General features: G+C 35.9%; 1 protein-coding gene and 1 pseudogene across 3 annotated transcripts; one reads left to right on the top strand and one right to left on the bottom strand.

Annotated features, from left to right (window-relative positions):
- LOC145567513 (serine/threonine-protein kinase ATG1c-like) lies at nt 1–25724 on the bottom strand. 3 transcript variants are annotated; one of them, XM_081626811.1, is made up of 14 exons: nt 24897–25724; nt 20682–20799; nt 20559–20617; nt 13619–13683; nt 7797–7890; nt 7622–7702; nt 7392–7500; nt 5280–5352; nt 4832–5181; nt 4597–4737; nt 4373–4503; nt 3996–4284; nt 3377–3447; nt 1–490 (listed from the first exon to the last, which is right to left on the bottom strand). In XM_081626811.1, exons 1-14 carry the CDS (start codon nt 25164–25166, stop codon nt 260–262), a joined length of 2082 nt encoding a protein of 693 aa, XP_081482937.1. In that variant the 5' UTR covers nt 25167–25724; the 3' UTR covers nt 1–259. The 3 variants fall into 3 exon arrangements, with proteins under 3 accessions (XP_081482937.1, XP_081482936.1, XP_081482938.1); XM_081626810.1 differs by having other exon boundaries at nt 4373–4737; XM_081626812.1 differs by having other exon boundaries at nt 4373–4737; nt 20682–20802; nt 24897–25037.
- On the top strand, nt 16336–18295 carry LOC145568010 (uncharacterized; annotated as a pseudogene).
- Nucleotides 25725–27520: the final 1796 nt, after the last annotated feature.

Consider the following 27520-nt stretch of genomic DNA (forward strand, 5'->3'; position numbering starts at 1 on the left):
TTATGAAACTAATGTTTATCCATTTATTATTACAAAATAGACAAGATGCATTTGTACGGTGACTTAAATTCACTACCTCTATTTAACCCTTAATGAATGAGAATCTGGTGGAACACATACAACAGAAAATCAAAGCTACATATCTACTTCAATCTACTCCCAACAGACACCCAAAAGAATGTAGCTGTACATACAAACAAATTATATACACCAAGAATAGGGTGAACCGTTGGCCACCATGTTAGAAGCATCCCCTTGTTTAAGGTGGACATTCAGGTTTAAGAAGGGCCATCCTTCGAGACCTAGAAATGCCTTGCCTATCATTCAAGATGTTAATGTAATTGCGAAGCCTAAAGCGGTCTGAATTAGTGAGAGAGAAAGGAGGATTCAATATTAAAGACGGTGCTTCCACAAGAAGAAAGATCAACAAGCGCACAGCTTTGTTATACGATGACACTGCACTTTCCACGTCTCCCATTAGCTCATCGACCTGCCAACCATTAATCACGTAGTTACAAAAAAGGCTAGGACTCCCTTGATATTGAGAAAACTATTTACGATAACTGAGTTGGTCTTTACTAAGAAAGAGAGACTATTTTTATCTGTAATAAAGGCGACAAAATTAGCACAAGCTCCCTAGCATGCAGATTCCTATATACATAGAAGGAAGCAAATAAAAAACACAAATAGCTAAGGCTCTGTACTTTTTCAACACAGGACCTAGCAATTTATCACGGTCAATCAAATAACCATTTACAAGATGACAATACATATTTACTTTTTAATGGTCGGTACTAGATTCTTAAAAACGTTTAAGTTTCCCGAACATGTTAATTGACATATACTCTCCATGTTCAGTACCTGAACGAATGAAGAGCAGCCCCTAGGAATTATACTTATTACTTAGTCTAAACCTAATGTTTAAAACTCGTCTTACATCGGGAGGTTATGTAGAAAAACATAATACTTCCTCTATCACAAATATTACACCATGAAAGTTTTACACTTGCCAACGTACAACTTTAATTGACCATTAATATCATCATGTAAAAATTATAAAAAGTTGATATATAAAAATTATAAATCGGACGAGTCTAGGAAGATCTTACATAGCTATATTTTCTTTGCGTATAAATCACAATGCATGCCTATATGGTCAAAGAGAGTCTGTGATTAGTGTGCAAGTCAACATGGGGCAATATTTCTGGAATGGATGAAGTAATTCAAATTCCCTTTAACTTGCAATAATTTCAACTACCCCAAAAATTTATAAATAAAAAGAAATTTTGCACCTTTTAAACCTTTTTTTTGCGAAAAAATCACCTTTTAAAAAAATGTTGTTAAATACCACCAATTTTAGAAATTTTGTTGCAACTTGCCACCAATTGTCGGAAACAAGATGTTGACCACTTCTTCCGCGTTAATCTAGTCACGTGCGTAGCACAAGACATTTTCTCTCTTTTGATTTCCCCTTGATGACATTTTATCTTTCGATTTCCCCCCTAATGCACCCTAATTCTCCCCCAAATGACAATTTATATTCTGATTTCCCTCTTCTCCTCCTCTGTTTCCCTTCCCTTCCCTTCCTTGTCAAGTCACCGCCCCTTCTCACTTGTCAAGTCGGCGTCGCGCTTTTTCTCCCTCGTCAAATCACCACTTAGATTAGGGGTTTTTCAAGGGAAGTGGGTTGGCTTTATAATGGGTGGGTTGTAATAGGATGGTTTTTCGAGGTGGTGGTTGTGGTGGTGGTGGTGGTGGTGGTGTAGGTAGCTACTTTGGCGATTGGTTAGGGTGTCTTTTACGGTTGGGTTAGCTAGGTGGGTGGATTTTGCTACTGAGGTAGTTAAGTAGGTAGGTGGGTGGGTAGGGTGGTTAAAGGGTGATTTTGGGGATTTGTATATAGTTATTAGTTTGAGGTGGGGAATTGTGGATGGTGGGCGACCTGTGAGAGGGGATTTTGGGTGGTGGGTGACTCTTGGTTGGTGGAAAAAGCAGCAGCAATAAAAAATAATTAGGATTCCTAACAATAATTCCTAACAAAACTTACCACTTGGAAGAAGTGGCAGCAATCAACAATGGAGGATGGAACAGAAGAAGAAGAAAGAGAAAGAAATAGAAACAGAGGAGATGAACAGGGAAATCGAAAGAAAGAGAAAGAAGGAAAAAGGACGGGGATTAGGGTTCATTAAACGTCACGTGCCACGCGCCACGCACCTCACAGGGTCAACGTCCGGGAACATGGTCAAATATCCACTTTCCAGCACTAGGAAGTTGTAAGTTGCAACAAATTTTTAAAAATTGGTGGTCTTTCACAACATTTTTTTTTAAAGGTGGCTTTTCGCAAAAGAACAAGATTTAAAAGGTGGTTATATGCAAAATTTCCTAAACAAAAGTAATTAAAATTCAATAGGGATTCTAATACATAGCTTTTCTGATCCCTTTCAACCACAATGTTGGACTTTTTCAACAATTCACACTCTTTAGGCCATCTTTTGTGATTTATATATTAAGCAAAATAGTCATGTGGGATCTTGTTATATTTTCTTGATATATATTTTCAAAATATTAGTTTTTTGTTTCATAAAAAAAAATAAAAAATAAAAAAATAATTAGTATTTTAAAATATAAACTAAAATATAACAATGGTGTAGGACATGCATTGGCAAGCGCGAAATGTCCAACGTTGCAATTAGAAGAGAATGGAGGAAGTATTCATTATCTGAATTATCTCGATGTGTAATAAATACCTCGTTTCCCGATTCTATAAAGAAACTTGGGTCATGATGCATGCCACAATTGGAAATGAATGTGTATAGAACAAAACACTGGCGTACATATCAAGTACTATGACATATTAGGGTGGCTCCTTTCTATGGTATACCTAGGAATATTTGAGCTGTTATCTGTACTATTTGAAAAGGCCATAATGTAAAGTACTATGACATAGGGTGGCTCCTTTCTATGGTATACCTAGGAATTTTTGAGCTGTTATCATGTACTATTTGAAAAGCCCATAATGTAGTCTGTATTGTAAAATTATGCAAAGGGGAAATTAGTAGGAGAAACAGAAGGCAGGATACTGTAAAAAGCTACTTCACAATTTAGAAAATAAGTAACGAGGAATATTTTAACACGTGAAAAATTATCAGCTCTTTGATGCCTACTAATCTTGTGGAGCTCAGTCTCCCAACCAGCTTTTCATTCTGTCAGCCATAAAAGCATTTTATTGAACTAAGCGGGTACATGCCTCCAAACTATTTCAAGAGGATCATAGAGGGTTTTTTTTTTTTTTTTTTTTTTTTTGGTAGAATTTACATAATTTATACATTTAATCAAGGGTTACGGTGGTTGGTTAAAACAAGGCAAGGAAACTTACTGCACCATGTCTTCCAAGTGCAAGAGCAGATTGATAAATTGTTTCCATGGCATCAGGCAATTCTACACTTCCTGCAAGCACATGTGCCCAATCCAGTGAATAGTAGGAACCAGAAATGTCAAAGTTCAAAACTCAATTAATGGAACAGTATGATTCTAATTGCACGTAAATGATCCTTGTTGAGCAATAACAGAGGTGGGCGCTTTTGCAGGACTTTTTTTTTTTTCCTTTTTAGTCGATAAATCTCATTCATGCTTGTTTGCTATCAATATAATTAAGTTTCAAAATCAAATAGTCTTTATTGACTTAATTCGCCAATTAACTTCTAGTATTTCCTTAGTGTCTTTTGCTAGACTGCTACATGTAAGTGTGTAGCATTATTGGCTAGAGGCAGCAGCCTGTGTTTGGGATGATAAAATTATTTCATCAGCCTGCAGTAGAATTACAAATCCCCTTTTCTCCTGTGTGTATTGGAAAGAAAATAGATACTAATCTACTTAATTGATGATGGTGCCAATGACAAAAAAGACAACAGGTTGATTACACGATCTTTATAGCCATTCATTTATTAATTGTCAGATTAATTACTAGCAGTATGAATGAGCAAATTGGTAATTACCTGGCTCTACAAACTTTGACAGTTCTTCAGCATGCTCTACTTCACTAAAGAACTCCCTCTTGATTACATCAGAGGCATCTTCAAGTACTTGAGAACAGACAACATCAAGAGAGTCTTGAAAATCTGGATTATAGATCTTTTTAATGCTACCTCTGGACTTTGCAATGTCAGGAGGACTGTCTTCAGTGGACGAGACAGCCTGCGTATGGCAAATATGCAGTGCTTGCTTCCAAACTGCTAAAATGACAAGCTGAATAGAAAATGCTTCAAGAACTCTACCAGCCTCAATCTGAAAAAATACACAGAACAAACACAGCGTTATAACATTAAAGTGCCCTAAGAAAATTATAATTTGGGTGAAGACTTGAAAAAAATACCATCTCAGTAACCAGTTCCTTGACACTAGCTGCACACTCCTGCAGCGACTTAAGCCTTGTGACGGAATCACCAGATGGCTGCTCCAAACCATCTTCTCCATCCATGGATCCCTGTGAGGACACAGGAGGGACTGAAGACTGGTTATCATTGGTGTCAATGAAGGACGGGTACCTGACTGACGGACCAACAATTGGCACTGGGGCACTAAGTCTTGAGCTAATACCTAAAGATGTGGTATTGGGGAGTTCAGATTTGATTGGAGCCAGACTTGGTTTTGACATACTAGCAGATGAGGTTGAAACATCTGAAGGTGGTCCAGACACCAGGACATAATCTTGATCAGTAAACTCCAAAGATTCCAAAGCTGCCAAATTAATAAAAAAATTCAGATAATGATTTAATAAGAGAGAAAGTTTTTATTTAATCCATAGGTGTATCATTTAATAAAATCTTAGTACCTCTTGAATGAGAGTTCACCCGTTTTTTCTCCATGAAAAAAGGAGGATGTTCAATCTGTATATTCTCTTGTTTACTGCTATCTATCCTAAAACCATTGATTTGCAACTTATGTTGGGTATTGCTTTGTCTAGAAGAATGATCAACATGCCTGATAGTGCTAGACACTACTTGTTTTCTAGAATCAACGGAAAACCCACAAGTAGACTTAATTGATGATCTTCTCCCAGGAAAAGATGGGCTTCCATCAGGGCCACTACAATCATCATCCAAAAGAAATGGCAAACAATCATCTGGTGAACTTCCCACACTATTTTTCAAGTGATCTACTCTTCTCACTGATATCTCACTCCTACAGATAACAGATAAACAATTAAATGACAAGCATAACAGATCCATTACAGAATTAAAGGAAGAATATTAAATTCTTTTCTAAAATTCCGATTTTACCCAGATATTTCATTCTTTTGCTTCTGATAAAGAAAAGGGTGGTTGAAAAACTCATCAAACGTTAGTCGTTCAACTGCAGATACAACGACAAAGATCAGATAAAGCCTATTAGATAGTTCTGCTTCAACAGCAGACTAATTTTGACTTTCATAAATACACATCTTGGAGTGCTTTCAATAATCAATAATGCTACACAAGAGAGTAACATATTAATTTTGACCATGTTTAAATACTACTCTGTAATATACTAATATACAACAATAACTATCATTATTTTCATTATTGTTGGGTCTACTTCCTTCAATTTTTTTTAGATGACACGTTTTGATATTTGACACTATTCACAACCTCAACTTTACCTAGCTTTTTTTTTTTTTTTTTTTTTGGTGTTTATTAGAAAACCACAAGGACAGATGATGAGAATTGATCCCAAGATCTATTGGAACCGCGAGGGGAACTCTAACCACTTGAGCTATCCCTCACTCTCACTTTGACTAGCTTTTGTGATGCATAATTATGGTTAATTGTAGTCAAGTGGGATCTTGTTAAAATCGTCTCAATGTATATTTTATGATATCAACTTTTTATAACCTTTTACTTGTTGATAATTGAAGATTAAACTTGTGTGGTTTCAAACATGATTAAAAAAACGTGTCAACTAAATATAAATGGAGGAGGTATTTTTATATAATTTTATTATTGAAATTTAAATAAAGATTTTTAATAGTGCAATGAAATTGTGCATGGTCAATATGATGCAATTATATTAAGAAACAAAGCAAGTATATTTGTATCTCATACGTGATCATGGACATAGGAAAATTCATATACATAGTAAGAGAAGAGGAGAGTCAACAAATCAGCACAACTTTAGGGCAAAAATTATTCTACGGTAGGCTTGCGTATAGGGCGGTTTATTAGGATTCATAGAACAATTGCCGGAGAAAAAAACAAAAACCTTCATCTCTTCACTACTGTTGATAAAAGCAGATAAATTTTAATTTGAAGGACTTCAACGCCTCTAATTTGCTGAGATTTAAAACTTTACACATTCTCCTCCCAAAAACTTCTTTATTATTCAATTTTTTTTTTTTTAAAAAAAAAAAAAAAAAAAAAAAAAAAAAAAAAAAAAAATCATTTAAATTTCCTGAAAACCTTAGACTCCCTTGATTATCTCACCTACAAATCTCTAGTAAATTATATCCTTAATTGACTGAATTAAACGTCTTACTTTTAGCAAAAACAACGCATTTGCCAAATTTCATGTCAATTTCAACAGTCAAGAAGTTATGTAAATTAAATAGTCTTAAAAATTGTCCTTTAAAAGTTTTATAGGGGCCTAATTTTGGAACCTAACACAGGGGCATTACTGAAGACAGCCTAGGATTCTATGCAGAAGCAGTGTAATAATTATTTCATGCAAGTAAAGGAGTATTTAATAGCAAGACAAAAAACTACCAGTCTGAGTTAAGGCACAACGTAAACACAGTAACATAAACATTCTTTATTCAACAATATTTATGAGCAATATCAACCATTTCTTCTAAAATCATAAGGCTGAGTACTTCTCACCTCCTCCCTCTCTTTCACTAACTACAAACAAGCAATAAATTTTGAAGATAAAAACAATGATTTAAGATCCATTTGAAAGGTATTTTTCCACCCACTTTTGTTTAAGAATAGACAACCCCTCCCCCCCTTTTGCATTTCCAAGTCGTATCTTAGTTGTGTTTCTAATTCCCTTGTTAACTTCTTTCAATGGCCTCCCTCTAGGAATTAAAAGCCCTAAATTTTCTCTATTTTTGCCTTCTGATGGTCAATTTTTAAATTCAGGGCTTTAATATAAAATCAACGTCTAAAATACATGGTTGCTTAATGCTTTTGTTATACTGAGAAAGTGGTTTCGCCAGTTGAACAGCTGTGTCCGTTCCCTTCCCTGAGGCTATAAAGAAAGTCCGAGCACTAAATGTTTCTGCTAATGTAAACAACTTATTGAACACCTGCCTTCTCTATTTTGCAGTATCTATATCATATATTCATATTTGTTTATAATTTTAGGGATGTTTTGACATTTGAGACATGATACTTTTTTTTGTTATGATAAAATTTTACCAGGATTACGTCGCAGCAATTTCTGACACAAATCTACAAATTCTGAACTTAGATCTTTCATATCTGAAGGAAAACACAGTTCCGTGGCTCTGATAATGTTTTGGAGCAGCTGTAAAAAGGAAAGATGGAAGGTCACCATCAGCTCTTGAGATAAGGGCCAAAAATATTACAAATTCAATGATATCATCAAATGTGTAACCACTGTAGGTAACCAAAAATACCATTCCCACCTGCATTTGATTGCTTCCATTGAAAGGAGTTTTTCCAGTCACAAGTTGATACACGATTGTACCCACACTCCAGAGATCTGCCTGTGAATACAACTCAGGATTAACAAGTGTTGGATGTAGCGTGTATAATTTGCGAAATAAAATCTACAAATAAAATCATAAAACACACAATTACCTTCGCATCATATTTCTGAAGTTGCATTATTTCAGGAGCCATGTAAAGAGGAGAGCCACACAATGTTTCTGCAAGCCCTCTAGGTTGAAGAGATCTAACAAAAATGGAGAGTCATCCTCATACCAGAATAAGAGGATAAAATGTGTTTGACATAGCCTGTGCTTCTAGCACAGGTGTAACTTAGTTCTCAATAGCTAAAATAACAACAAAGCATATTGATGAGCCAACCACCTAGAAGACACCATAAACATTCTTGCAAGTTTGTGACTCTATTACCCAAACAAGATATCCATCCCCTCTTTCCTTAAAAAATGTAAAGTTGGCGTTTGGCACTAGCAACTTTCACCTTATGACACCAACCAACTACCCAGCACCCCTTTTTAATTGAGAGAGAGAGAGAGAAGGGTTTCCTCGTCCTTTTTTGTAGCAATGGACAAAAACATAGTTAGGATGCTAGATAGCTAATGACATCTAATCAAACGGTGGTTAGCAAACAATTGCATATAAGAATTGGTAAAATGAAATAAGCTATAAATATTAGAGCATAGGCAAAAACCCCTTTTTAGATAACATATCTCATTTTAAGAAGTGAATACATATATTCCCTCTGTGTTTTTTAAAGAGTTACACTTTGACCAGTAGACATTTGTAGGCAATTTATTTAATTGACTTGAATGAAATAAGATGCAAGTGGAATACTTGGAGTATTAAAAAATTTTAAAAGAAAGATATTGGGGTTATAATAGTTTATTGAAAATTAATGAATGTGAGAGGAAAGAAATAATTAAAAAAAAGTAGTAATGGGTTTGGGTGGGGAGCACGATAAGAGAGATATATAATATTAAAATGTAGCTTTTTACCAAAAAGGAAGTGTAATACTTTAAAAAACACGGTCGCATTTAGTAAGTGTAACACTTAAAAAAAACACTGAGGGAGTATCCAACTTCTCCTAAAAAAACCTCCATGGACACTAGTCATTTCACATACCAAATTCATCACATTATAAGCCTTTTATATACTTTGTTCATTTTTTTTAAGCTAATTTTAATCAAGTATAAATATACCGGTACCTATAGGCATGTCATTTTGACTTAATGTTTGATTCTCAGTGAGAATTATGCTAAAAAGTGCGCCTTAAGACCTCTGAGCTTCAACGAGAGGCTGGGAAAGGCGCACACCTATTAGCCTCACTTGTAGAGCTATGGGCCGTGAATGAAATTGGGGTGTTTTTCAATAGGTTAGTAATTAAGTACTTACGAACGGACTAGCAATTCACTTTTATTACTTAACAATATCATTTTATTTCATAACATTACATAAATTTTAATTTTAATTTTTTACAACTTCAGTCTAAGAAGAGGAACCAATTGGCACAAATTAGATTAAATGACATGGTTTATGGCAAGTATAATCGAGCTTTGCAACAATGACACAAGAGGAAAAACACTATTGATCCCATACTTAAATGAAAGATGATAATGAGGATGATTATGTATTTGATGGTAAGGACTTGACTTACAGAGGAGTATGTAAGGCCACCAAAGTTATGAACCTTCCTATGCCACCTAGACCCGGCAAATGGGTCATTTGGGTCGAGTATGGGTCGGGTCAAGTTCGGGTAAAAAAATTATCGGGTCAAGTTCGGAGTCGGGTCATTTCGGGTTTCGGGTAAATTTCGGGTCAACTGATAATCGGGTCGGGTCGGGTTTCAGGTCAAGTTCGGGTCGGGTCAATCTTCGGGTCCAATTTTCGGGTCATATTCGGGCCGATGCATTGGGTTAAACTCAACTCTGTATATATATTTATTTATTTTTTGACGAGAAACTCATTATATTTATTAAAGCTACTTGTTTAATGGAATACAGTAATTGTTTGACTTTAGATTATTTTGTAATTTCATTTGGTATTGAACATTATGTTATGTACGCATTATTATTGTCTTATTTTTTTTTCTAGACTTGTGAGAATTGTGACTTTTATTTCGAGCTTTAGTTAATTTTTTTAATCTTATGAACAAACTCCGTAGAATAGTCATTAAATTTCAATCTTTTTACTCATTTTTTATAACTTATAGGAATAAAAGGCCGAAAAAATCGAGAAAAGTAATGCTCAAAATCTGTAAATTACTTACACTGTTACACATTACAAATTAATAAAAAAAAATTAAGTCAGTTTGATTGCAATTTTTTTCTATTTTGGTTTGCTAAGGTCAAATCTTTAGCTTAAATAAGTTCTGGTCATTTAAGGTATAAGATAATTTTGGTTCGGGTCACTTTGGGTTTCGAGTCTATTTGGGTCAATTAATTCAAGTTAAAGGTTGGGTCACTTTGGGTATCGGGTTAACTTCAGGTCGGGTCGTTTCAGGTCTCGGGTCATCTCGAGTTTCGGGTCAAGGTCGGGTCAATTCCACTTCGGGTCGGGTATTGGTCGAGTCGGGTTGATTCGGGTTTTGGGTCAATTTCGGGTCACTATTTTCGGGTCAATTTCGGGTCATGGGTCAGGTCATTCGGGTCGGGTCAGGTCATTCGGGTCGGGTCAGGTCTAAATTGCCACCTACATGAGCATCAAGAGTCGATAAAAAAAGAGGGGGGGGGGGGGGGGGTTGGTTTAGTAGCTCTGCTCCTAAACCACGCGCAATTTTAATATTTGATCATAGTGAGGATTATTGATGATGAGATGCAATTTTCTCACTTTCTTTATTCCCTTTTCTTGTAGTTTTGGGCTATTTTCTTGATCTCCTTCCTCTTCTTGGTATTTGGTTATAATTACATGATTTTGGACATTTAAATGCTAGATTTAGCTCTAATCTTGCTCCCCTCCCATCTTTGCTTACAAATGTGTATAAATTCTTGTCCTAGGATCCTCAAGGATGGATGTCACTTCATGGCCCTGAGGCATTGCTTAAAGTCCAAAATGCGTTAGAGAGGAGGGAGAATTCAAGTTAAAGCTAAACAGTGGAGGAGCAGCCGCTCCATCCATTTAATCAATTTTAGCATTTTGGACCAAAAAGGAGTGGCCATTCCTCACTTAGATGCGGAGCCGTTGAAGACCTCTAGGACCATTCGCTCCACCCCAATGAGCGGCCGCCGCCTACGGGGTAAATACCCTTGATGAATGAAACTCCAAAATCCTTCACATTTTCAAAGCCATATTAGCCTTAATTTGGGAGATTATAGAGGGGGCATATATACCCATTATTAATGTAATTAGCCAAATTATCTGATTTTAGAGAGAAAAGGCGCAGAAAGATCAAAAACATCATTTTAGCTCCTTCAATTCCTTTAGTAATTTAATTTAAGCACTTTGATTTAGTAATCTCTTCTTCCTACTCTATTTTATTTGTTTTGGTCATCTTATTTCCTTATGTTTTGCTAGTTTTGCTTATTTTAATTCCTTGTTAACACTTGTTTTTTGCTCAATCATTCTTAATCATGTTTAGCTATGTTGTGTTTGTAATTAGCTTATTCACATCTTTTATGTCTTTTTTCCCTTTCCTATGCTAGGTTTTTAGCTAGGGAGGGGGAGAAGAGCATAGTGTTGATTAATTTCAAATTGTGATGATAAATTATTGATTTTCTATACCGTGTGATGTTGGGTAATGAGTTTTATGTCTTTGCCGTAAATTTAGCACGCTATTTAATCCAATGAATTATATCAGAATTAGCTCCACATAAGTGAACTAGGTAATAATATAATTTGCCCAACATACTTAATCATGGATGTGAGCTAGTTTAGCTAGGAATTGTATGTTGTCATGTTTTCCTTTGTGTGATGATCATAATAATCACTGTCGTTTGAATGATTGATTACCATGCTTGGATCCTCGTTTCCCCTAGCGCTTTTATTTGTCTTACTCATCCTTAATTTTGTCAAGTTAGTTTGTATTAATTTGTTCTAGTTTGTTTTTAATCTCAATTCAAAATTAACAAAAAATTACACTATTGTGACTCTCGTAACTTGTGATTTGATTGTGTTTCAACCTGTTTCCTACGCCAAACAAGGATGCATACGAGAATAATGAGATAGATTACTAATGTCTTATTATGCCAAATAATAAAAGTTTGAGGCACTACTATGTTAGTTTTTCTCTTAGTTCCAAGACTTTTATGCCACTTTGCACTGTCTTTAGTGGTATCTTGGGGTTCCCTTTTTCGCATTATAATATGTTATTTTACAGTATATAAGGCTTATATCTTGCCCTAGAAGTGATTTTTAAGGGTTATGGCATGTAAGGTTACGTCGTATCCAAAAGGCGTGTGCCTTCGTCGTGCGCCTTGCGTTTTTCAAAACTAAGGTGCTACTGGAAGTAAAAATTTAAAAAAATGTAGAATTTGTTGTATTGTGTTAATTGGATATTAGAAACTTTTAACATTGTACGTGTCAAAATTTGCGTTATTTTAATTAAGTTGCCAACAACTTTTAAGCCTTTTGAGTTGTGTCTTTATCAAGGTATCTTGTAATGGCAATATTACATCCTATTGCACGACTATAAGTCCATACGTACATATATTAACGGAGTACTTATTTGTTTAGGGATAGCATATTGACATTGGGTCTTCAGATTTGACCCTTTACCCACTTCAACCCAACTAATATTAGGGATTTTTGGGACATTTAATGAACTTAGGGCCTATTCTGATTTACTGAACTGAGCTGAACTAATTGGAGCTTAACTGAATTGTTTATGAGAGAAGGAAATTAGGAACTGAACTTATTGGAGCTGAAATTAAGCGAACAGGCCCTTAGGCTGAAAGTGAAACTTGATGATTACTGCATAAGTTACCATCCATGTCCAATCTCTTAAGATTTAACCTGGTAAGTCCCAAATAAGAGATTTATAAAACATAATCCTAGTACCTCAATCAACTCTCTCAAATCTCTAAATCATAGCTCTGAGTGAGTGACAGACATTCATTGTACAAAACTTGAAATTTCATAGATTGATAAGGGTTCAGGTCTTAATTTTCAAGGACCACCAGGATCATGACCCACTATAATCCCCACACTTTTATATTGATTCACATTTCATCTTTATTTTTAGTACAATCTACAAAAATAACACCAAAGATAATCAACAATTCAACATGTAGTGTAATGGTTTGACCAATATACTCTTGAATTTTTGTCATGTAGCAAACTTTACTTGGGAATGAGGCTTAAGAAGTCATCAGGATCATGACCTCCTGCCATAAAGTTTGACTCGTGTACTGGTTAATTAAAAATTTTCCTCTAGTTGAGAATTAATCTACACAAACCTGTCTTCCAGAACTTGAAAGAAATCTTTTTTTTTAACTAAAAATGTTGATCATTCAGGCAATTAAACCCCATTTGAAAGTAGAAGTCAAATCACACTACTATGTTTAGTCATGATGAAGAGCAAATAATAGCCAACTCAGACATAGAAAACAAGAATTGGCACCAAAATATTATTGGGCCATTAACACTTTATTGTAAATCATATATACGCAGGATAACCAAACAGGTAACCTTTCTTACGTTAAATTGTCCTATGTACACACGCACCATGCATGATTGAACACCCACATAAATAGAGAGGTAAAACCATAGAATAATTCCAGGTTATTCAAAATTTCAATGAGCCCAATTCACAGACAGACATGTGAAAAAAAATGTCTAATGGGAGGACATGTGGAAAAAAAAAAAAAAAAAAAGGAAATTTGCAATGCTGAAGTACGTAAGCAAGGAAGAATTTTAAATAACACCATAGATTTTTTTTTTTTTTTTAAAAAAAAAAAAAAAATTCCTCATAGAAAACAAAAATTAGAATCGGAAACTCGTGACTTCAAAAATTACTAATTTACCTAGCAAATCCAAAATCTGCAATCTTCAAAATTGGGCTATTGTCATTGGTGGAGAGAAGCAGATTCTGTGAACAAAGAGTAGATATAGAAATGTCAGCAACTCAAAATATTATCTATTTAAAAGGAAAAGCCTCACATGGTATTAAATACTGACAAAATTACACAAGAAAATCAGAAATGGCACAATACGTCACTAGTTTGCAGGCCAAATGACAAACAGTAATAGCACTATGAGCATGATTTTGCCTTTTTGCCAACAAAACTTCAAATTTTCATATGAACCTAATAGTTACAACAATTTATGGTATGTTACTGTAAACCTTACAATACATTTTAAAATAAAACCACAATTTAATAGTATAGTATTAAAATGACTAAAAAAACCTCCAAGAAACCAAATCATGACGAAGGGAAACTATGCTGAAAGAGACAATGATTTAAACTAATTGATTTCATATTACCACCTCCAGTAATTGAGCGAGAGCCTCAAAAATCAAGGTAAGCTCATCTATTTGCCTATCATAATTACACCACCATAAGTGAAAAACCAACATTGTCAACATGGAAAGCAAGACATCACCACCATACAGCAAGGACAAACCATAAGGACAATTTTTATCAGTTTGTATAAATCTTCTTGGAATCTAGCGCACTGAATTTCCCGGCCATAACACCAATCAACACCAGAAGAGAAAAGATAGAATACACCAAAGAAATCTAACTTCATGGACAAGCATATGCTACTCTTGTAGCATACAAATTTATATACTTCCTCCGTTCCTTAAACATTAACCTTTTACATTTTAAGGAATTTTACATAAATTGCACCATATACCAATTTTAGAAAACAAATAACGCCTTTCACACTGCAAAACCTAATATACCCTTACTAGTTAATACTCAGGCAAGTTTGTATTTTTTCCATCTCTCTCTTCCCTTTTTCTCACTATTAAAAATATTGCATAGTCCCTCCATGGTGTAATATATGAGGAACGGAGGACATGTACGATAAAGAGTTGTAGTGATAAATTTTATGCCCCATCCTAACATAGAAGTCCAAGTCGTTTGAGAACGAATTGTCGGCCAACTCCCGAACGACGTAATTTGTCATTTCATTCTTTCTTTAACAGCAGTGGACAGTAATATTTTTCTTGAGATTCAATTACATAAAAAAAAAGTCTAAGATTGTGTTTTATGAAGTTTCTTATTTTCCATGATAGTTTTTAGCTTATTAAAAGGACCTATTTGATCAGTTGTATTCTATGAAAGTAGAACTTCATGGGAGCTGGAAAATCTCTTACATGTAGCTCACATGATATGGTGTAAGACAAAGCTTATTTTAAAATGCGCGCCTAGGCGCACTTGAGGCGCGAGGCGACCTCCAGAACGTCTCACTGTAGCGTGGTGAAGTCTAGAAGGCGCGCGCTTCAGAGCTTTCCTTGAGGCGCCGCTTTGATGCTTTGAGGCGCCTTGAGACACGTGTTGCTTTAAATTATTTAAAAAAAAAAAAAAAAAACCAGGCTTTAATAGAAGAAAACAAAGAGAGAGAAAACAAATCTTTTGAAAACTAAAACCCTAGCCACCGGAAACTAGCCGATTCTCTTTGGGTCTCAGCCGGTTCTTGCCAGAAACTAGCCGACTCTCGCCGGAAACAACCGAGCTTTGGTGGATCTCGCCGAAAACGAGGTTAGTTTGTTGTTCTTTTTAATTTTTTTCGTTTTTTCTACTGCTTTTCGTGTTCTCTGTAGTCTGTATAGGTCGATTTTTTATTTTTTTCTGGGTTCTGTTTGTTTAATTTTTTATTTTATTTTTTCTATTTACCATACTTGTATTTATCTTATTACTGTTTTCGGATTATATCTTCTGTTTTTTTTCTTCTTTCCAATTTCTACTTTCTCTGTTTTTCAGTTTTTTTCTTTCTTGTTTTTCTCTATTGATATTTATATTCTTAGGCCCTGTTCACTTCACCTTAAAAAAATAATATTAAGTAAAAATAATTTCAATTTAGTAAAATTAAGTTCAGTTCAGTAAAAATAAGTTAAGTTTAGCAAAAATAATGATTTCACTTCTGTAAAAATAATTTCAGTTCAGTAAAACTTAGCAAACTGAAGAAATATAATAGAAAATCAGTAAAAATAATTCCAGTCAGCAAAAATAATTTCAGTTCAGTAAAATTAATTTTAGTTAAATAAAAATAATTGAATTTCAGCAAAAATAATTTCAGTTCAATAGAAATAATTTCAGTTCAGTAAAAATGATTTCAGTTAAAAAAAGGTGAAGTGAACGGGGCCCTACTGTTTTCTGATTCTAGGAACATGAATGAAGAGTCCCTTCCTTCCACTGGATCATCCGATCCTGACTAGGCTAGAAAATATGGAAAACCGGAACCTAATAATAGAGTTAATTGGCATTTTAGTTTTGTGGTAAAGTGACAAAGGGTGGGGCAAATCGTTTAAAACAGCACTTAGTTGGTTGCTTTAGAAATGTCACTAAATGTCCTAAATGTCCCGAACATGTGAGGGAGGAAGTTAAGACTTTTATGCTAAACAAAGCACAAACAAAAGTGGAAAGTCAAATGATGTCGCGCATGCCAACTTGAAACAGATGATGTTGATGAAGAAGAGGAAGATATTGTCACAAAACGTGAAAAAGTTGTTAAAAAACCTAGGCACAAAGGTCCTTTGGATATGTTTATCACTTTAACTCCTAAAGAAGTAATGCAAGCTAGGAAGGAAAGGAAAGGAACTTTTGGTGCTTGTGATAAGGAGTTAAGGGAGAAAACTTGTAGGACAATTGGTAAGTGGTTTTATGATGCGGGAATTCCACTCAATGCGGCTACCTATGATAGCTTTGGAGCAATGATTGAAGCTATTGGCCTTAAAACCACCAGTATGTATGAGCTTAGAGTTCCTATCTTGAACAAAGAAGTGAAAGATGTTGAGATGCAAGTAGAGGAGAACAAGAAAGAGTGGGCAAGTAAAGGTTGTTCAATTTTTATCCGATGGATGGCGTGATTCGGTTATCCAAAAGGATATTATAAACTTCCTTGTCAATTCTCCTAAGGGTTCCGTGTTCATAAGATCCTTAGATGTTTCAGATGTTGTGAAAGATGCGGACTTATTGTATAAACTTCTAGATAAGATGGTGGATGAAATTGGATTAGGAAAATGTTGTTCAAGTGGTGATGGACAATGCATCCAATTATGTCATGGTATGAATTAGTAAATAGTCTTGTCACTCTTATGATATGTTCAATTAAATTTTACTAATTGTTTTGCTTTGTGAGTTTTTATTTAATACTTTTTTTTTTCCTTTTTGTGAATCGTAGGAAAAAACTTGAAGCTAAGAGACTTCATCTTAATTAGACTCCTTCTGCTCATTGTATTGAGTTGATGTTAGAAGACATTGGCAAACTACCAAGAGTTTTGAATGTACTAAAGAAGTGCATGTTCATCAATGGCCATATTTATAGTCATACCTCTCTCGTGAACTTGATGAGGAAGTTCACACAACAAAGAAATTTGCATAAGCCATCAATTACTAGGTTTGCAACATCTTTCATTACACTAGCTCAATTTCATAAGCAAAAAGGCAACTTGAGAAAGATGATATCCTCTAAAGAATGGAGTGCTCCCAAGTGGTAAAAGGAAGCGGGAGGAAAGAGAATTGCAACCTATATTTTGCAAGCAAGCTTTTGGAAGAATGTGGTGTATGCTCTTAAGCTAACAAGTCCCCTTGTTAAGGTGCTTAGACTTGTTAATGGGGAGAAAAAGCCTCAAATGGGATACATTTATGAAGCCATGGATAGAGCTAAAGAGGCTATAGCGAAGACTTTTAAATTAAGAGAAGAGAACTACATTAAGGTATTTGAGATTATTGATAAAAGGTGGGATAGTAACTTCATCATCCTTTGCATGCAGCGGGTTTTTATCTAAATCCGGAACTTTATTATGATCATTCCGTTAATGTACATTGTGAGGAAGTTTTGAAAGGTTTGTATGATTGTGTTAAAAGGCTAGTTCCGGATGTGGAAACTCAAGATAAAATACTTGCAGAGTTGGATGAATTTAAGAATTCTACCGATCTCTTTGGTCGTACAATGGCAATTAGGCAAAGGAAGACCAAATCTCCGGCGGATTGATGGTCGGCTTATGGTGCAACAACTCCTAATCTCCAAAAGTTTGCCATCAAAATTCTTAGCCTCACTTGTAGTGCTACAGGTTGTGAAAGAAATTGGGGTGTTTTTCCGGAGGTTTATACCTTCACTTTTATTGATTTACCGAATATGTTTTTATTTTATTACATTATATAGCTTATATTATTCTATTTTTACAGCTTCATTCTAAAAAGAGGAATCGATTGGCACAAAGTCGATTAAATGACATGGTTTATGTCAAGTATAATCGAGCATTGCAACGGCGTTACAAGAGGAAAGACACTATTGATCCCATTGTCTTAAATGAAATTGATGACAGCAATGAGTGGCTACTAGGAAGAATGGAAGAAAAGGAGGAGGAGGAGGAGGAGAATGATTTTGTATTTGAGGGGGAAGACTTGACTAGGAGTACGGTTAGTAAAGCCTCCGGAGCTAATGAAACTTTCGAGGAGCATCAAAAGTTGACAAAGGAAAGGGAATTGCTAATGGCTCCACTTCTAAACCACGTCGTAAAATTGTGATAGATGATGATGATAATGAGAATTATGATGATGAGATGGAAGAGGATGTTAGTGGAGATGAGGCTTATCAAGAAGAGGAGGATGTGTATGATGATTCATCAGATGAGGAGATGGATTACTAGTGTCTTAGTATGCCATATAACAAGCTTGAAGACCTACTATGTTTGCTTTTCTTTCTACTTTATTTACTTTTTATGTTGAAAGTGTGATTTGCTTTTTAGTTAAAGAGTTTCATGCCATTAGCGCCTTTTAGGGGTATCTTGTAGTTTCTTTGTTAATTTATGCATTTATAATATGTTATTTTGAATATTTAAGGCTTATATCTTGCTATAGAAGTGATTTATAAGGTTTTGGGCACTTAAGGTGCACCTCGTATCCAAGAGGCGCGCGCCTCCACTTTGCGCCTCACGCCTAGGCTCAAGGGAACCTTTGCGCCTCGGTGCGCCTCGCGCTTTTTAAAACCAAGAGACAAAGCAATTAAAATGACTACTGAACTATTAAATTACTAACTAATCAATTATTAGCATAGATGATAAAAAAAAAAAAAAAAAAGTTGAAAATAGAATAAAGGGAACAAAAGAATCAGCAAAAGGAAGGGAGGTGACCTACTGCTAACACCTGTAAGGCCTTCCCACCTTTCTTTAACTCCTCAAATGCCTTACCACAAATAATCAAAATTAGCTGGTTTGCTGTACGAAATTGAAGAACAGTGGTACACCATGACAACTGGTAGCAAGAAGTTAAGGTAATGTCAATCAGTAATGAGCTACGTCAAGAGTGACGTTGCAGCAACGAGAAGAAAAATACCCAAGTGTAGTGGTGAGCAATAACAACTACCAATGATCAGGGATGATGCACGAACAAGCATCACCAAGTAGCATTAGCACATGCCTAGGATGTGTGTGCAGCACCTGTAGCTTGGCTTGAATTTGCTGCATCGTCTTTTCTTCCGATTTGCTGATAAATAACTTGATATTTTTAGAGCTCAGGAGCATTTTTAGGATCCACATCACCTACATATGTTGATTCATGCAGTGCATATGCATGTGTACGATATGAGAATGAGAGCATTTGCATTGCAATTTTTTTAGCCAGTTCTTCATTGGAATCTCATTTGCCTAGAATGGTTAGTGAGAGGTAGGTTTTGTGAATCTATTGCATAGCCTAAATCCAGGAGGACCAAAGGATATTAGTTGGGTAGGGTCATTACAATTGATGCTTGCATGTGTATTGTGAAGTTGAACTCTAAAGTCTTTCAAATTAGTTGATCATAGTGGATATATACCCCTACTCCCCTAGTTGAGATGAGCCTTTGCTTTACTTGGTTTAGTGGTTTTCTTTGGAATGTACTTGCGGAATATTAACGACCTATATTCTCCCATATCACACAAAGGGCATGATTATTATGCTAACAGCATCAGCACCAATGACAACCTCCGATCTCCCCAGCATCAATGCATCATCCTCTAATTTCTTTATGCAGTATCTGCCATCTCATTTAATGATTTGCAAAAGAGTCTTGACCATTTACCCCTCACTTGTAAAAATACAAACACAGCTCTTGGTTTGGTGAATCTATCCTTCTATTTTAGATTTAGGGTTCATGATTGACGAGTCCACTTTTTCACTCAAGGGTCCAACCCCGTTTCCGTGTCCGCACCCGGGTCGCGTCGTGTCGACACCAGTACGGCTGGGTGGTTGGCCGAGTCCGAGCTTCGCAGCCTCCATCTAATAAAAATGAGATTTTCCTTCCTAACCTTTTGAAGAGATTATAATTCTTTTTGTTAGAGCTAGAAATGTTCACAAAGAGTAGAATTAAACATTCAGGCAAGTCAAGCTGTCAAATAGATGCTCAAGCCACAGAATGTAAAATAATCAAATGAAAACAACTGTTGGTTAATAAATTTAGTTTAAAGTAATTCCACATATTCCAAAAGACAAATATCTGGTATTGATCAGATTAACATGTCATCAAATCAACTGTCCAAGATAATCATATTAACAGTTGCATGAACTAAAATCTAAAATTTCATCAATACAACACAAAGAATTTGACTTCAAGTAGAAGCATCAAACTTTCACAATCCACAGAAGTTTTTTAAAAGTTTATAATTGCTATAAACCTCAAAAGAATTTAATGCAATAAGTCACAAGCCTAAGTACCAGACCTCAAAGAGAATTTTGTAGTAGATAAGAAACCAAGCATGTATCTCGTCATAATTCTAATACGTAAGAAAAATTAAGACATGCCAAAACAACATACCTGCGGCTTCAAGTCCCGATGAATGATATTATTTTCTCGGAGAACCTTCAAACCAGCCGCTGTAAGAATTACATAATCAGAAAATTCATCCAGAACTTAAATACTAAACAGTCTAGGATATACCTAGTTGTAGCATGAACTGCTTTGCAGTGGCTTCCGGGACTCTTCCATGGCACTGTATATGCATGAAAAGATCGCCTCCACTGCAATATTCCAATACAAGATGTATCTTTCCAGGGACCTACTAGGAATGTTGAGCAATGAAAATAAATAAAAAGCAACTCAGAGTAACTTCAGAAAGCAAGACATAACATACTCAACAGGAAGTAGTGAAAGGAGAAACAATTAAACATCATCCACTTAGACCGTCATTACAGCATATATCCGAGCAAACAATATGCAACATGAAAAAAAACATATAATGTAACTACATTAACGATTTAATTGGTTTCATTGGACGGACCGCAACACAGATTTAAAAGACAGCCTAAGCCATCTCTTTTTGGATCAGCAACACCGGAACATTTTCTTAGTAAGTGCAACAGTTTTTTTGGATTAATATGAATTTAGGAAAGTGAAGAATAAATCACCAGTAAGAACCAATGGTTATGCCATCAAATCAAATTTTAAAATCCTGTTTGCATCATATCGCAACTTGAATCTAGGTTTTGAATAACCTTAACAGCTTGTTTGGACACAACTGCAGGAAGTAAGGGGAGGGAAGGGGGGAATCAACTCCCTTGTTTGGATAAAAGAGAAGAGGAAGGAAGGGGCAGAATGATCTAAACCATTTCCATACAATAACCATTGCCATAACTACTTTTGGTGCTATATCCGCCACCAAATGAATTGAAATTGTTCTTCGGTAGGGGAAAAATCAATAACCAAAATTGAAATGAATCGGAGTTAGATTTGAGGGTGTGAAAATCAGAAACAGATCAATTAATTACGGTAAAGATCCAGAAATTAAGAAAAAATCCAGAATTTAAACTTTCAGAAATCTATGAAAATCGAGATTAGAAATTGAACTGGCTATGATGAAGAATCAAACCACAAAACGGAAGAAATTTCCCAAATTCAACAAGGAATAAAGTCGAAGAAACACAAATTCCAGAAAAAGTTTGGTATTTTTTTACACTATGTTTGGATAGAGAGAAATGGAGGGAAAGGAAGAGAAGAGAAGAGGAGGAATACATCATCCTTATTTTGGATATTTAATTCAAGGAGGGAAGGGGAGGGAATTGGAAAGATCCGTTTTCCCTCCCCTTTAATAAACCAAATCCCTTCATTGTTGAAGAGATTTGGAAGAAAAATGAAAGTTCACCTCATCCCCCCCTCCCTACTTCCCTTTTCCTTCCCTCTTTTCCCTTCCCCCCTCTTTCCTTTTACTATTGTTATCCAAATATTGTGTAAGGGATGGATAGAGAGAAAAGGAAGGGGAATTGAGGAGACAAAAAGTATAGATGTGGAAGAGAGAAAAAATTAATTGTTTAGATTATTTTCCCTCCATTTTATGTTCCTTATAAAACTTTTCAAAGTTGAAAAGATTTGATTCTTAATTATCAATGGAAAAGTTTCCTTCCAATTTCCTCACCCCCAACCCAACAATTGTATCTGAATAGTTTACTCCACCCTTTCTATTTCTTCTTTTCCCTCCTTTTCCTTGTATCCAAACCATGGGTTAAAATAAGGCCACGCCATCTTGGTTGGATCGTTTTGTAAGGATTTTCAATTGACGGAACTAAGATTGTCCGTATCAACAAGGGGTGTTACAAAAACCCGCGATTTTATCCGAATCAAACATTCCAACCCCAAATCACCCCTTATTGAAAGTTACATCTATTGTGTCACACAAATGCTACTTTCTATTCAAAGATATAGTGAATGATCTCCACACTAATAGCTCTAATCCTTTACTATTCTACCATATCTCTTCATTGATGGCTCTAATCCTCTACTATCTGTAAATTAATTTGCATCACAATAACCGTTACATGGTCCGTGATCAACGCATTGTACTGGTTCCCTTGACATTGCAACCGTTCCCGTGATGAGAATCGAAACCGCATTTTCGAACCATGATCCAAACAAGGGGTAAGAGAATAAAAAGGGGTATCAAAGGGTATTCAACCATGTCTCCGTGAATAAACCCATTTTTATTCATAAAAATCACTATCAAATCATGTTTGTCCTCACTATGTAAAAGAGAACATTGATAACAAAGCTTGCAGCACACAATATTAGGTTTTTAGCAAAACAACCCAGAAGCTACATGATTAAAGCATATAAGTAATTTGTTTTGCATGATTATTCCAACTTCCTAGGATTATGTTATGTATCAGATTTCGCTCACCCGAATTACTAATTTAGACACAATTAAGATAAAGCTTGAGTACTTTTTAATTGATTAAGGATTCAAACTACAAACTAAAGAGGATAAGCAGAACTTGAGGTTATGAGTCTCTTCGCAGCTTTAGGCTACAAATCTCATCAAGTATTCACTCTAATTTTCTGGATAATTTCACTAATTGATTGACTACAATACTTATACTCAAGCCTTAGAGAATACATGTGACTAACTTAGCTAAAATAGAAAAACCATCAAGAGACATTGTTAAAGTAGCTTGCTTTCTCTTTAAAGACATAACTTCTCTTTAATTAACTTTGTCATGTTGCAAATTGTTTCCTCCTGCTTTTGACCCTTGCCTGTTTTGCGTGCCTCGTATAAACCACTAGAGGAGGTTGACTTGGGCTATTGACCCAATTGACCAGACAGATTATCCCAATAGAGGTTTTGGCAAACAAAGCCCTTATTCCTAGGACCATTACTTTCTTTATCCTTACTCTTTAAGGGCTAAAAGCTACTCAGCTCTTTCCAAGTAAAAATGCTGCCGGTATGAGCCATGACCGTGATCTTTGATGCAGTAATAGACCTCACCTCAACAGACTCAACCTAATTTCTATATCAAAACCTTTAAGATCAGGAATGCACAATCTTATGCATTCTAAAACCTCACCACACCAATTACTTAAATTCATACATTTCTGAAAATAGACCTCTTCTGGCCAAAAGAACATGAGTACAAGAAGAGCTACAATAAGTAAATGCGTAAACACTAAGCATCAAATCATAGAAGGTTTCTCTACCCCTAAAACTTTCCATTCTTATTGTATTTCTAGAACACTGCATTTCAACATCCTCGTGCCAGATAATCTAGCAAAAACAATCAATGACACCATCAAAAGCTTTATCCTATGACTGCAAGTTGCTACAAAAAATATTCTAGTTCACCATTATGATTAAATCATAAGTTCACATTTTAAAAAAAAAAAAAACCAAGTTAACCAACATAATACAAATAAGTATATCCACCACCTCCAACAAGTTAACCAACATAATACAAACACTGCTTCAACTGTGATCACAGGAATGGTCATGGTGTCGCAAAAGTGCAAAACAGAATTGATGTGTTGGTCGCAGTCTGGATAAAGGTTGTTGTGGTACAACTATAGTAGGTGTTTCTAATATTTGTATCCAGCTGGTCCAGGTTTTTACTAATCTTAATTAGAAGCACAATTGTGGGCAACTAATGTAACATAAATCTACTTGACGAGTACTCATAAGATCTATGTCAACCACAATCATACACATTGAACACTTGAGCCCCACGTCTCTTTAGAGCTAGTGAGAAACACTTCCCAAAACTCCGTCAAAAAATTAGTTAGCAAAGCTCCAAAATCTTCAAACAGCTAAAAACAATTGAAGGAAAGGCCTCGTAAAACAGCAATTAGTAACCCAAATTAGCAAGATACGAACAAATTTTGAACTGTGAGCAAGTTGAGCTTATGAAAAAAGGGAAAACGAAGAATAATAACATCATAGCACTTCCTAAAATCGATATACAGCATTGTTAATCCCATCCTTAAAGCTTAATGATAACAATTTTGATGACCACAAAAGCCAATCAACATACTAAGATGTTCAACATCCAGAATAAGCTTACCAAACATGCAACAACAACAACAAAAAAAAAAAAAAAAAAAAAAAAAAAAAAAAAAAAAAATTCTCTCTGAAGTTCACATTCCTTGTGCCCAAGATCAATTATGCTAGAAAAGAAAAAATGTAATCCATTCAACCAACGGCTACTGAACATGTCCCAAGTCCAAAAGGGCTTACAAAATATGTTCCAAAATTGTGGAAATGTCCAAAACTAGAGGATAACATTAACTAAAATCAAACTCAAAAAAACAAAAATAATACTTAAAAATTAACAAATTTACCAATTGCTGAAGAGAAAACAACAAACATCAAAGAGAATGACTTAAAAGTTGCCATACCTCAATAATATCCAGTAATCGAATAATATTAGGATGATTAATTTGTTTAAGAATAAAAATCTCAGACATGAGTGACTCCTGCAACTTCTTGTTTAATCTAGACATTGAAATCTCTTTGATTGCAACTTCTGTACCATGAACTCTGTGACGAGCATGCCAAACCACAGAAAATGAACCTGATCCGATTTGCTTCCCAACCATATAATCCCCAATCAATCTCGGTCCACCTCCTCCTACTCTCTCTCCTCCTTTTCCTGATGATTGCGCCATTGATGATCGTCTCTGAAACCCTAGAATTGAGAAAGAAGAATATGATGATGAAGATGGTGGTAGTTAAACTTTGTATCAGCTGGTGTAGAACAGCGTTACAAGGTTCGCGGTACGTTGCTCTGAATCGCGATCTTATTCGTTCGTACCGGAACACGGCACTGACTCGACTCAGTTCGCCGGTGGTCGCGACGCAGGTCGCCGGATTCTGCGACCTGATTTCGTAGCTTGGAACTTGAGTTTTCTTCGGTAGATCTATGGATGTAGGGATTTGTTTTATTTTTAAGCAATTTCAGGTAAAGAATTGTTCAGATATGAAGATTATGGTGGAGGATGTTTTTTTACGATTTTGTTGAAGCCCTGAACTGGAGATATGATAATCCCTATTTTACTCTTGAGTCTTGTGTCATTCTAAAACGGAAAATTGTTTTTTTTTCTTTTTTTTTTTTTTTTTTTTTTTTTTTGATTCGAAAGAGGCAGAGCCAAGGAAAAAGAAAATACAAGCAAGCTAACAAGAAAATAAACGGAACAAGAAACAAAGCTTAAAACTAAGGAGGTATGAGGTGTGGGAAAGCCACTCCCCTTATGTCCTCCTCTAAAATACTATTTAGACTAGATAGGATAAAATTAAGAAGTTCAAAATCAGTGTCTAGAGAGACTCCGCGGTTGGCCAACCAATCCGCCGCACGATTTGCTTCACGGTATACATGGATAACCTTGACAGTCCAACTTTCATCTTTGAGCATTTGTAGGCATCTGTTGATCTCATGTACACTCTCTCCATCTTGCGTGCATCCACGTTGCATAATTTGAACACAAGCCAGATTATCTAATTGTACCTCCAATTGTTCAATTTGCAAATTTTTGGCCAATTCAAGACCTCTAGTTAGAGCTAGAATTTCAGCTCGAAAGGCAATACAATGCCCATATGAAGCCGAGAAGCCAGAGATGAAGCTGCCATCTTGGTCACGAATAAGAGCCCCACCCCCTGCTGGACCTAGGCTCCCTTTGGCTGCTCCATCGCAGTTGAGTACATACCAACCATGAGAAGGAGGATGCCATGCAACATAAGCATGTTGTCTGCTAGCATTGTCTCTTGATTTATCATGTTTGCTTAAGCTACGAAATGCTTCATCCACTCTAATCCGAATAAACGCACCAATGTCAACTGGAATTTCATCCGCTCTGTTGAAGACCTAACAATTCCTCCAACGCCACACCCACCAAGTGACAATACCAAACAAAGTAGGCCACCCCTGATCATCAGGCTTACCAGAATCTCGCAAATTTTGGGTTAACCAATCTTTCAGATTACTCTGAAAGAAATTCTGGAACAAGGAAGGAGTTAGCACAATGCACCAAATCTGTTTTGCTGTAGGGCAATCCATCAATATATGCAACGTGCTCTCTTCATCTTTTCCACAAATGTGGCATTGCGGGCTATCTGTGAGTTTTCTCTTGAAGCGATTAAGGTTCCCAAGGATCCTATCATGGCATGCCAACAAAAGAAATGCACAAATTCGCTGTTGGAGAGGTGCACTCCATATCAAATCCCAGCATTCCTCTTCAATAAATTCAGAAGCATCCCTCAAAATGCTAATTGCAAATTTAATAGCAAATTTGCCTTTGGAGCCATCCTGCAAATACAGCAGGTCCCCCACACTTGGATCAACACGCACTACATGATGTTGAATGCGTTTGAGAACCTCCTGAGGTAAGAAAGGTGCGAACACATTCCATCTCCAACCTTGATCTTCCTCCCACATATTCTCAACAGTCGCTCCAGACAATTCTTGAGGTATGGGATGCGTGACCAGCTCACGTAAAGGTTTAGAAGTCGCCCATTTGTGATCCCAAAAAAGAGTACTTGCCCCATTGTCAATAGCTGAATGTGCTCCCTTGTTTAGTAATGGTGCATTCTCTGTAATTCCTGCCCACACATTTGACATCCCATGTTTAGGAACAAACATGTCCAAGTCACACCTCCCTTTGCAATATTTGGCACGCAAGACTCTTGACCATAAAGCATTAGGCTCGGTTAAAACCCGCCATCCCAATTTTGCGAGGAAAGCAGCATTAGCTTGCTTGGCAGAATTGATGCCTACACCTCCAAGTTCCTTTGGGCGTTGAAGAGTTTCCCAAGCTAGGAGATGAATTTTTCGTTTCTCATCATTACCACCCCAAATAAAACGTCGTGTCTTCTTGTCAATGTCTTCACAAATCGACCTAGGGATCTTAGCCGTTTGCATATAGTACAAGGACATTGTAGAGAGCGTAGACTTGGCCAAAGTAATTCTTCCCGCCAACGATAAGTATTTCGATTTCCAACCAGAAAGATGACGGTCAATTTTTTCACA

Source organism: Chenopodium album, chromosome 11, assembly GCF_948465745.1.
Source record: "Chenopodium album chromosome 11, dcCheAlbu1.1, whole genome shotgun sequence".
Lineage (NCBI taxonomy): Eukaryota > Viridiplantae > Streptophyta > Magnoliopsida > Caryophyllales > Amaranthaceae > Chenopodium > Chenopodium album.

Bases quoted from the DNA above. Each gene is read 5' to 3' on its own strand.
- LOC145567513 (XM_081626810.1), bottom strand. From the start codon at position 25,166: ATGGCGCAATCATCAGGAAAAGGAGGAGAGAGAGTAGGAGGAGGTGGA. The intron at 7,703-7,796 runs GTAATTGTGTGT...TTGTATTCACAG, and splicing joins TTCAGAAATATGATGCGAAG to GCAGATCTCTGGAGTGTGGG. The intron at 491-3,376 runs GTAAGTTTCCTT...AATGGTTGGCAG, and splicing joins CACTTGGAAGACATGGTGCA to GTCGATGAGCTAATGGGAGA.